Source organism: Mastigoproctus giganteus, chromosome 8 (assembly GCF_048544385.1).
Source record: "Mastigoproctus giganteus isolate SK-2022 chromosome 8, ASM4854438v1, whole genome shotgun sequence".
NCBI classification, from domain to species: Eukaryota; Metazoa; Arthropoda; class Arachnida; order Uropygi; family Thelyphonidae; genus Mastigoproctus; species Mastigoproctus giganteus.
Genome location: NC_143582.1, coordinates 16,991,537 through 17,004,580, shown reverse-complemented (window position 1 = coordinate 17,004,580; position 13,044 = coordinate 16,991,537). Strand labels below are relative to the sequence as shown.

General features: G+C 36.3%; 1 protein-coding gene across 1 annotated transcript in view; it reads left to right on the top strand.

The window, feature by feature from the left end:
* Positions 1-13,044, top strand: part of TrpRS-m (Tryptophanyl-tRNA synthetase, mitochondrial) — a 138,162-nt gene that overhangs the window by 69,947 nt on the left and 55,171 nt on the right. The window contains exon 3 of the mRNA XM_090380149.1: positions 12,066-12,147. Coding sequence (XP_090236275.1) covers positions 12,066-12,147 — 82 coding nt within the window. The remainder of the gene's footprint in view (positions 1-12,065; positions 12,148-13,044) is intronic.

Sequence of the window (13,044 nt, the reverse complement as noted above, 5' to 3'; positions counted from 1 at the left end):
TAGTTCACTAATTATGCTTCTTGTCATGCACCAGTACATAAAAGCATGATTTGCCATTCATTATACAAAAAAACAGTGTGACTCAGACTATTATGGGTAGGCCCTTGTCTCACTGTAGTGAAAAAAAAAGCAGAGTGATAAATGTGCCAGGTGAGAGCAAGCCTCAACATTTGTAGTTTCCCAGATTGGGTTCTTGGAAACCACAGTCTTAGTTGGTGAACAAACACCATAAGAGGTGCAATCCTCTAGTGTGTCTTGAATATATCATTTTACCTTGGTTTCGAAACACTAAGATATTCAGTGTAGACAGCTTCCTGAGCAAGAAATTATAGGCAAATTACACATTGGAAAAAATATCCGACTCCGATGATGTTAAAAAGCGGGGTAATGTATAAAATTCAGTGTCGGGACACATACACTATACATAATGCTAAATCAAATCTAAGACCAAAAGAGAGATGTATTGAGTTGTCCCTCTGATTTTGTTGAGAATAATGAAATTTTTTTAGTAAAGACACCAAATGGATCCCCATGACACATTTATTGACTGTGAGGTTAACCAGCAATACTACTGATGGCTAGAAGCACTTCACATCCACAGTTTGAGTCCTACTGTTAATAGAATAATGGGATTGGGATTCACCACAGTATTTGATTCCCTTATATTGTGGTGTTGAAGTGATGGAATATGAAGTGGAGTGGAGAAGAATGTAAGTTACTCATAAATGTCATGTTCACTGGATCACTTCCAGATATCACTGTTATGGAAGAATCATGTGGAAAAATCCATCTCAAGTGCTGCTGTATTTAAAAACTAGATAGTATGAATCAGAGCTGTAATACTCAATACGTTCTACGTTGATAATAATATTTGTAAAATACTAAGAGGAGTTTACCTCAATATAGTACGTAGAACACTTCCGTATGATACCCTACAGAAATTAAAACGGGAAAAACAAAAAAAACGACAACTTACCGGTACATTAGAGTAAAATATAAATAATTAAAAAACCAATTTAACACAATTCAAATCAATTTAAAACAATTAAAAATCAAATTAATGCAATTAAAAGAATCTAACGAAAATATTCAAAACGATTTTCCTTCCTTTTCGTTAGATTCTTTTAATTGCGTTAATTTGATTTTTAATTGTTTTAAATTGATTTGAATTATGTTAAATTGGTTTTTTAATTATTTATATTTTACTCTAATGTATCGGTAAGTTGTCTATTTTTTTCGTTTTTCCCCTTTTAATTTCTGGAGGGTATCATACGGAAGTGTTCTATGTACTATATTGAGGTAAACTCCTCTTAGTATTTTACAAAAATTATTTAAGAACATAGTTAAGAAAGATGATATCTAACTGTTGAAAGCTAATGATTTATTGAGATTTTATTTGCATTAGCAAGGGCACATGATGCATGAAAGCAAGCTTATATAGCATCAGCCAAAAAAAAAAACACCCCCCTTCTCATTTCACCCATCCACTCGCTCCAATTGTTTGTCTAGTTCTGCCTTGAATCTTTTTAAGCTATCAACTTCTACAATGACAGATGAAAGTTTGTTCCAGTAATCAACCACCTGCGGCTAAAAGCAAACTTCCGCACATCTATCCTACAACTATCTTTCCTCAATTTGAATTTATGCCCTCCCAGGCGATTATTCTGGGCAAAAGGAAGAATCCCATCAGCATTGAGCATGCTGAAACCATTCAAGGCTTTATACACCTCAATGAGATCGCCTCGAAGGTGCCTAGTCTCCAAACACTGTAATTTACAAAACTTAAGCCTTTCTTCCTAAGAGCAACCCTTTGTTTCATTCACTAATCTTGTTGCCCTTCTCTGTACTCGTTCCAATAGCTCTACATCCTTCTTAAAATGAGGCCTTCAGACTTGTATACAGTACTCAAGGTGTGGCCTGACCATTGCCGTGTGTGTGTGTGTGTGTGTGTGTTGGCACATTAACTGCTATGGCGTGCCTCCATTGCCTTATATAAGGGTATTTACTAATGGCATTTGAATGTTAATTATAATAATTACATATATAATAAATTTCATTGTAAATATATTCATTTTGTGTACAGGACTTTTATTTTCAGCAAGGATTAAAGTTCATTTAATTCTAGTTTGGGCAACGTTTTATAGAACAACACATAACCCATCCCTAACCTTAAAGGGTTTTCCATTACCAGAAGAGTGTTAAAAGTCCAGTGCTAAGTAGCACTCCTCCAAAATGGTGAATCTGTGTCCAGTGCTAAGTAGCACTTCTTCAAAATGGTGAACTTTTAACACTCTTCTGGTAATGAAAAAACCTTAAACGGTTTTTTCATTACCAGAAGAGTGTTAAAAGTCCAGTGCTAAGTAGCACTCCTTCAAAATGACTTGGATATACTTTCTTTTTTTTTTATGAAAACCCCAAGCATGAAAGGTATTAAAACCTATAGTACTTAGTGCCATTTGTGGGTTGAAGGTTGAGAAAATGAAAGAAGATACATTAGACTTGAATTTCTGTACATTGTAATTTTCAGGTAAAAAAACATATGAAGGACAGTTTTTACATAAAACGGAATTTTAAGGAATAAATGAAGAAAAAGAAAAGTTCATTATGTGAATTTGAAGTTGAACAGTAAAAGGATCTGGCTAGTTGTGGCATATATTCAGAGTGGTTTGGAAGAGAGAGAGAGTGGGAATTGTAGAAGCACAATTCAGAAGAACAGTGCCCATGGAAGTAGCTGTACAATAGGCATGCAGCAGAAACAGAACATCTTTGAAAAAGAGAGTGGAGAGACATTGTTAAAGATGGGTCATTAATAACCTAACTGCACTCTTTTGAATGGTGTCAAAGCCTGAGAGAGGTTTCAGTGGCACCACCCCCAGATGTGGGAACAATATTTCAAGGTGGAGCAGATTTGAGATTTGTGCCAAGTGAATAGCTGTTTAGGAAAAAAGTAATGATGAGAGTGAAAGAGAAAACCCAGCTTTTTTAGGTGCAGAGGAAGCAGTATTTGTGATGTGCTTATGCCAAGAGAGACTGGAAGTCAGGATAATCCCTGATGTGATCTTGTCTAGAAACAGACTCTCATCGAAGATAAGCATAGGAAACAGGAGAATCCTTTTTACGAGATATAAGACAGGACTGAGTTTTAGAAGGATTGAAATCAATTTAAGTTATCTTTGCCTCTAGAGAATTACCTGTAAATCAACATTTAAGGAATTGGCAGTGGATATTCAAGAAGTTAAAGCTGTTTGTGTAGGGCAAGATGTCTCAAACTGGAAGGTGGAATGCAATACTATCATCAGCAAAACTATGGATAGGATTTCCAGTCAATGGAAGAAGATCATTAAAATACAAGAGGAAAAGAGTGGGAGAAAGAACTGAACCTTGAGCAACACAGCATTAATGAAAAAATCATGACAGAGAGCCATCTACCAGTACCCATAGTGAGAAGTCAGAGAAAACTGGATACTCAATTACAAAAAACAGTCAGAAATCTATGATATAGATCCTTATTTAGAAGACCTTTATGCTAAACATGATCAAAAGCCTTTGAAACTTAGGCAGTTGCAACTGCTTGAGGTTCACCAAATTTTTCCATTAAATTTGTTCATAGATGGGTAACTTAAGCCAGCGGATCGACACTTACGGAATCCACACTGGTGATCATTGGTCAGATGGAAGGTTTCTAGATAGTTTAGGAGTTGGTGGTTGATGGATTTCTCCACTACTTTAGAAAGAGTAGAAGTGAGTGCAGTGGGATGATAATTGGATGGAAAGGGTTTGTCACCCTTTTTAGGAACTGGCTGGATATGAACAAATTTCCAAGCAGAAAGGAAAATACCAGTGGAATAAGAAAGTGTAAAAAGGTGACACAGAATGGGAGTAAGCTCAGAAGCACAGGTTTTGTGAACAAATAGGAGGATTCCATTAGGACCTAGTGATTTCTTGTTATCAAGACTTCAAAATTTTTCTGATATTCTTTTGATAGAAGACAAGGGGAGCCATTGTATGAAGTGTACTGGGAATGGTAGGAGATGGTTTGGCCGACCGGGCTAGCCGAGTGGGTAAAGTACCTGCCCGGCAACCCAAAGGTCGCGGGTTCGATTCCCGCCTCGGGCTTGGATCAAAGTACTGCAAAAACCTTGGGAGGTGCATTATGGCCACAGAAGCCGATGCGCCAACAACTATCAAATCAAAAAATCAATCGTAGGAGATGGTTTACCAAGATCATCAATATACAAGTTAGAAGAAAGGTAGAATGCTAGCAGGTCGACTTTATCTTTAGCTAAGATGGCAATAGAACCATGCAGTTTTGACAGAGGTGGGAATAGAGTTGGGCAAAAGTTGTGCCAATAGCTCCGGCAAGATACCAGAATGCTCAACTGCTATTTGGAGGATTCCATTAGGACCTAGTGATTTCTTGTTATCAAGACTTCAAAATTTTTCTGATATCCTTTTGATAGAAGACAAGGGGAGCCATTGTATGGAGTGTGCTGGGAATGGTAGGAGATGGTTTACCAAGATCATCAATACACAAGTTAGAAGAAAGGTAGAATGCTAGCAGGTCGACTTTATCTTTAGCTAAGATGGCAATAGAACCATGCAGTTTTGACAGAGGTGGGAATAGAGTTGGGCAAAAGTTGTGCCAATAGCTCCGGCAAGATACCAGAATGCTCAACTGCTATTTGGACAAGAAGCAAGTTTTCTACTCATAAGTCTCTTCGATATCTAGTTTGGACTGATTAATAGCTGCTTTACAATTGTTGAGAGTTTTGGTTTAGACAGAAAATGAACCGTGTGAAATGGATTCAACATTCTTATCTTGAACAGCCTTAGCACATTTATTTGAAAACCAAGGTTTAGATTAAGGGCGAGATTTTCAGGTGGAGTATGCAATAAATAATTTCATCCCTACAAGAATAATTTCACTGACACAATCTGAGCAAATGTTGGCATCAGAAGATTTGAAACAGTAATCCAATTCAGCATGTGGTTGATTGCTGGAACAAACTTCCATCTGTCCATCTGTTGTTGTAGAAGCTGATAGCTTAAATAGATTCAAGGCAGAACTAGACACATTTGGAGCGAGTGGATGGGTGAAATTAGAAGTGTTTTTTTTTTTTTTTTTGGCTGATGCTATATAAGCTTGCTTTCTTGATTCATGTGCCTTTACTAATGCTAAACCAAGGAAAAGATATCCTGCAGATCATCCCTTTTTGCATCCTTATAATGGCTAACATTCTCGAGCAGTTGAGAATGGCCATGAGGGAAAAACTCCATTGGAGAAGAAATCTTCACTAAGTTGTGATCTTTGGTGCCTAGATGGCCACTCACCTCAATTGTGTACTTGGAAGAGTTGTTTGTGAGAAAAAAAATCAAGAATGTTGGCTGAGTGGTTAGGATTGTACAGTATTCTGATAGGTAAATCAACAATCTGTGTGAGGTTATTAGTAATTGCAAGAGCCTTAGCATCTTGACTGGCTAGGTGTTTTTGACTAGAACAGTGGTTCCCAACCTTCAACCCTTTTCAAATATGCCGCAAAATTAGGAAAATTTCCATCTAATTCGATGGAAATAACTATTTCGGTGTGGCATTAATATTTGTTTTAGCTTAAAGTGTGACTTGAGTGACAAAAGATTGAGAACCACTAGACTAGAAAACGGATGCCAGCTGCAGTTGGGAACATTAAAATCACCAAGGTAAATTATCTCACTGTTAGGAAAGTTGGACTGGAGAAAATTACGTGTGACAGAGAGGAAGTCAAAGAGTTCCAAGTGATTAGCAGAGTTTGAAGAAAGACAGAGGAAAAAGATGAATTTGGCAGAATGGTAGAGATTTTTTTTTTAAGCCATAGAAAATCGAAAAGAGGAGATTCCAAATTACCGAGTCTCTGACAGGGAATATCACAGTGGACATAAGCACAAGCACCACCTTTGAAGTGAAAGAAATCATACAAATAATTAGGACAACTGAGATGAGCAGTGGTTGAGTCAACTGATAATGGGATTCTGTAAGAAAAAGTACGTGGGATAGACTTCAGGGATGATAGATAAGTGAGAAGTATGTTTTAATGCTGAAAGGTGAATTAAAAGTAGAAAGAGAAAAAGATTTGAGGATTATGACCCATGCAGACAAGAAGTTCTTCATGCAGTGCAATGCATACCAGCAGCAAGAAAGACTCAGTGTCCTGTTGATGATTTGGTGAACAATTAATTACTTATAGCGAGCATTATAGTTCCACTGTATGATGGCATTTGTGAGATTGCATTTGGAATAATATATCCAGGTATGGAAGCCATACCCAAGAAAAGGCATGAGTTTTGTGAAAAGCAGTCCCAGAGATGAAGATCTGATTGAGGTTATTAAGGCCCTGTAAAATGAATGTAGATGAAAATTTCAGTGTCAAATGAAAATTTCATTGAGTGCAGTAAATGCAAATAGCACTTCTGACAACTTCAAAACTTGAATTCCTTTTCTATCAGAAAATATTAAGTTGAAAATGGTATCCAGAAAATTCACCAAAAACAGTTTACTGGTAAATAAAAATTGGAATAAGTAACATAGTGATAATGTTTATTTTTACTCTATGGCCTATTATACAATTCGTGAAGAAGACAAAAAAATTAATTTTATTGAAATATATAATAATTAAATATTCTTCACATTGAAAATACCATGTAGTATTTTAAAAGGCAAGTCTTTCAAGAATTAATTTTCTTAATTCTTGTAGCATGCAAATGTATGTTTTCAGATTTGTCTGGTAATAATGCAAATCATAAAGGAATAACATCATTATTTCTTAATCTATGCCACCTATATAGCTGAGAAAAAAAAGAGGAGGAAAAGTTTTAAACGTACATCTACATACCAGTGCTGAAATTGTACCAATAACTGAAGGTTCTGTTATGTTGAAAATATTAAAATATGATCCAACTTTAGGACCAGAGTCAAATAGTAAAAAATTTTCACCGGTTGCCATTTGTTTATAAATGTCAAGAAACACTATATCTTTTTGTTTCGCAGGCACTACTGGCCTAGCAGTCTTCTTCACACGAATATTGTTTACTGTTCTTTTCAAACTTTATACACTTGGTAAACTAGTGGCAGTTGATTCACTAAATCCAATTGATTGCTCCAAGATAATATAATGTGGTGGATCACATGAATTTACTGAAGTAAATTCACATGATCTGCCACGTAAGCCAATTCGACTTTATCAGCATCTCCACATGCATGATCTCCAGATATTTTAATAATTTTGCTTCATTATATAATTCAAGCTCTACATTTGAGTTTCTGATAATTTTCACACACATGTCCAATAAATTTTATTTTTGCTGGCTTTATTTTTGAAATATAAATATCCTTGAAATATAACTTTTGCTTTCCTTTCTCACTCAACAAATACAAAAGACATTTTAATAACAGAAAATAATTTTAATAACTTTCAAATTTAAAATTATTTGAGGTTATGAAAAACATGAAGCAACTGGCTGACTCATAATGTTAGCATTAAAGAAAATATTTCTAAAATAAAATGCCTCCCACCATGGAAGTAGGGAACAATAGAAAGGGTGTAATTTTTTTTTTTTTTCTTTTCCTTTTCAGTGAATTGTATATAACAGAACCTAAAGTAAAAATAAACATTTATTATTGTGTTACTTATTCTAATTTATTTATCAGTGAGCTGTTTTTTGGCAAATTGTGTTTTCAGTGAATTTTACATTGAGAAAGACAACATATGAACTCCCCATGCCACAGTTATTGACTATATGATTAACCAGCAGTACTGCTGATGGCTGGAAGCACCTCGCATCCACAGTACGCAGTGTAAATAGGTTTTAGCCTATTATGAATAAGAAACACTATTTGCCACAAAACAATTAAGTCTACAATTATATAAATTCTTAGAAAGTGCAGTATCACTACCTGTATACCAAGGTGCCACAATAGTCAAATAAAATAAATAAAAGCCAAAATCACATGTGCCCTCAATAGTGCAAGCACACAACTCTCTGTCTAAGAAAATGAACCTCACAACCACTGAAGCATGAGGACTACTTAGCATTAGCAAAGGCACATGATACCATATAAGCAGGCTTATATGGCATCAGCCAAAAAAAAAAAAAAAAAACACCCCTTATTTCACACATCCACTCACTCCAAATGTTTGTCTAGTTCTGCCTTTAATCTATTTAAGCTATCAACTTCTACAACGACAGATGGAAGTTTCTTCCACCAATCATCCACCCGCTGGCTAAAGGCAAACTTCTGCACATCTATCCTACAACCGTCTTTCATCAATTTGAATTTATGCCCTCTCAGGCGATTATTTTGAGAAAGAGGAAGAATCCCATCAGCACTGAGCATGCTCAAACCATTCAAGGCTTTATACACCTCAATCAGATCACCTCGCAGGTGCCTAGTCTCCAGACACTGTAATTTGAAAAGCCTTTCTTCGTAAGAGCAACCCTTTGTTCCAAATCACTAATCTTGTTGCTCTTCTCTGTACTCATTCCAACAGCTCTACATCCTTCTTAAAATGAGACCTCCAGACCTGTATACAAGGTGTGGCCTGACCATTGCCTTATACAAGGGGATAATCACCTCCTTATCCCTGCTAGAAAAATTCCTATATATCATTGACAAGACACCATGAGCTACTCTTGCAGACCATCTGCACTGCTCAGAAAACTTCATATCTGCCTGCACAATTACCCCCAGGTCCTTTTCATTCTCTACCACTGTCAGTGTCGCACAGAGTTTATACGTTACTCTGGGATTACTGCTTCCCATATGTTAGTACTTTACATTTGCCAATGTTAAACTCCATTTGCCACCTCTCAGCCCATCTGCTCAACTTTTCTAGATCCTGTTGCAGTAGTGTACTTTCATTAGTGTCATTAGCAATCCTACCAACCTTCATATCGTCTGAAAACTTGGACATTAAGCTTGGTATGCCATCATCAATATCATTTATAAATACAAAAAACAACAATGGACCCAACACCGAAACCTGAGGAACTCCACTAATAACATTAGTCCACGAAGAGCAGTGTCCATTGATTATCGCTCTCTGTCTTCTCCCACTCAACCATCCCTTTATCCATAGCAGCAATTTGCCTCCAATGCCACACTGCTCCAATTTGTGCAGCAGTCTTCCATGTGCAACAGTATTAAAGGCTTTTCTAAGATCCAAATATATGATATCAACGTTATCCTTTGCATCCAGTTCCTTTGTAACTACATCATAGTATCTAATCAAATTAGTCAGACAAGACTTCCCCTTAACAAACCCATGCTGTGTCCGAGCTATAACTGAAGTCTTGTCTAGATGACCCTGCAATGCTTCTTTAACCATTGCCTCCATTAATTTCCCTGGAACAGAAGTTAAACTAACAGGTCTGTAATTACCTGTGTCTCCCTTTGATCCTCTTTTGTGGATTGGGATCACATTTGCACATCTCCAGTCCATGGGTTGGGTACTTCCCCTGAGTCCAGGGAAGCTATCATAATTATGGCTAAGGGTTTGCTTACTTCCTTTGCTGCCTCCTTTAATATAACTGGATAGATTCCATCCACCCCAGGTGCCTTTCTTGTGTTTATCTTCAAAAATTTATCCTCCACTTTACTCTCAGTTATTACAAGATTATCTAGCTTACTGCCAGAGTTGAATACACCTCTGGCATTCCGCTCCCTGAATAACTCCTCATGTGTGAATGTCGATGCAAAATATTCATTTAGTTTTTTAACTACCTGAGCAGGATCATCAACAGTTGAACCATCAATATCAAGTGGACCAATCTAATTCATCCCCTTCCTTCTATAGTTTACATAAGTAAAGAACTCTTTGCTGTTTTTCTTTGCATCCTTTGCCAAAGATTTCTCGTAATCTGCCTAACCTCCTTTGTAACTTGGTTACAGACCAGCTTATATCTATCATAGGATTCTGTGTCACATGTTAATTTTTTATGTATCCCATGCATTTTTATTCTCTGTCACATGTCTAATTAGTTCATCTGACATCCATTTAGGCCTAAATCTTGAACAATATTTCTTTGTTGGTATGAAAAGCCTAGTAGCTTACAAAATTAATTCTTTGAATGCTTCCCATTTTGAATTTGCTGTTGGTCATCATCAGTTGTTTCCACCATATAGAATTTAAATACTGTCTCAGACCACTGTAGTCACCTTTACGAAAGCAAAAACCCTTCCCTTTACCCTTGATGGTAGTTACCTCTTTGAGTAAATCCCACTTCAGCACACTGTGATCACTGCCACCTAGTGGTTCCTTTATCTGCAGATTCTTGATGCATGAAGAATCACTACTGATAATCAGATAAAGAGTATTACTCCCTCTAGTTGCCTCCCGAACATGCTGCTGTAGAAAACAATCATCCAATAAATACACAAAAGCCTTGCTAGTGCGTGAGTGACCAATCCACAAATTCCACTTAATATCCAGGAAATTAAAATCTCCCATTATAAGACACTCTAAGTTACTGGCCCACTTTATTTCTCTGCACAATTGCTCATTATACTGATCAGATTCATTAGGCCTATAACACACACCTACTCATTTTTCCTTTCCCTGTGCTTATGTCACACCAAACAGACTCAGCATTGCATTGTCAACCAACATCAATTGGATGCACTTCCTTAGATTTTGTGTTTCTTAACTAACAGCATAACCTCTCCTCCCTTCCTGTCCTGTCTATCCATTCTGTACACGTTGTACTCCACAAATTCCAGTTCTGCACTGCTTATGTCTGTGTGACACCATGTCTCTGATATCCCAACAATATTTGCCTTTTATTAACTATACTCCTAGCATTGGTGTACATGCAAGTTTACATGGTTATTTTTATAAAAATAAAAAACCAAAGACAGGGAACTCATAAGCACCACCTTTTCAAGAGACATCAGTGCTTGTAAAATTTACATTTTGTTCTGTAGAAGGCAGTGTCTATAACATACTTTATGATTTGAATTTGTTACTTCTCTTTGTGTTCGTGATCATATAGGCACATCCATTGGCATGTACAATTAGTGATATTACACCTTTCTAAGAATTTATCTTAATTGTAGCATTTTAACTTGTTGGTGCAAAATCAATAAATAAAGATGATGTGGAGTTTTCGAACCAATTTCCTGAATTTTGCCACATATTTCAAATGGTATGAGAATGTGCATTGCTCTGATAAAACAGAACATCCGTGGTTAAAGGAGGATATTTTATTGGCATCGGGTTCTGGCAATAAACTTCAGCTGTGAATTTTATTGAACTGCAGCAGTTAAAAATAAACAATACCATAATTATCCTACCAAATGCACAGCAAAATCTTCCTGGAGTGAAGCCCACCTCATGGTTGTGGTGTTGCAGGTCTCTGGCAACACTTACCTACCTGCTTGACACTTAATATTTTAATAGTGCCCATTTTCATTCTAGTAATGAGCCAATTCAAAATGAGCATATTAAGCTTAAGAGAACACAGTGAAATATGAATGTTTACCTGATCTTAAGAGGACCATCTCTGGTGAAAACATGTATGGAACCCACTTTCCAAGTTTTGATACGCCCCCTTCCCCCAACCATTTCAAGTGGTGATTTATAGTGTAATGGGTGAAACCGAGTTTCGGGGCAAGTTCTTCAACAGTTACAGCAGGATTTTTATCAAGTGTGGCTGTCGACAGTCCTGCATCATTGAATTAACAAGCCAGCATGAATGTGATTTGTCAGCTAAGTTGTAGTAACCAGACCTGAACTTTTTGAATCAACTTTGGCATTTCCTTGCATTTAGAACTACCTCACTGTATCTTTTGTTTTTTTTTTATAGTTGCGTTATTCCCATCCTTAAAAAGCATTATATGCATGATGTGTTCATATACCTCCATCTTGTTTTTAACATCTGTGATAAATCACTATCAACTTATTGAAACTTATAATGACTAATGTATACACAAATTAGCATAGAAATATACTATTTTATTTATATGTGCATATAAATAAAAATACTTCTGTAATTATCTGATATATGCAAGAAAAATGTTTTTTATTGTCTCACAGAACAAATATATATTTGATGACTTCTTGCCTTTTAGCCTGTGGCATTAATCCAGAACAGAGTATTTTATTTCTGCAGTCACAGGTAAGCTTAAATGTAATTTAACAAATTTCTTGGGAGAATGACATATGTGGGAAATAATTAATTTTAATAACAGATTAAAAACATTTCACTACATTAAAAAATTTTAGGCAAAAATTATTGCATTTATTGAGGTGACATTGAGAAAAAGCCATTAATTAGGGCTGAATTTGAAGGTATCTGGAATATATCCAACACGTGATGGGAGAAAATACATGCTGAGAGAACCTTGTTAATCGATTTGGGCCTGTACTTGTTAATAGGAGGGAATATTTTCATAGAAATAGGATATGTTAGTAGTAGCAAATGATACAAGAAAGTAAGCTTATACAGAATCAACCAAAAAAAAAAAAAAAATACATCATCTCTCCTTCTAATTTGTCCAGCCCTTCCTTAATTTATTCAAAGTACCGACCTTCACAACGGCATATTGAAATTTATTTCAGCAATCACTTCCTCTGGCCGAAAACAAATTTTTACACATCTGTCCTGCAACCATCTCCTTTTTCAAGAAAAATTAAGAAAGCCTTAAAAACTTTAGTCAGGTCTCCTTTCAGGTGCCTGATTTCAACATTGCATTTTGTAGAGCTGAAGTCTTTCTTGGTAAGAATACCCTTTTTTGCCTCTGATGCTGTTGATGCTCTCTTTGCATCCATTTCAATAGATTTGCATCCTTCTTAAAGTGAGGCTTTCAGACTTGTATGCAGTGCTCACAGTCCTTTCTGGCAAAATTCCTATAAGCCATTGACAGAACCCCTTGTAATGTCTGTCAGTTGCCAGTCTGCACTGCTCAGAAAACTTCATATCAGATTGTACAATCACTCTTAGGCCATTTTCTTTCTCCACTTGAGTGTAGTAACGCCCAATTGGCATGCTGTTCTGGGATTACTGCTATCTATA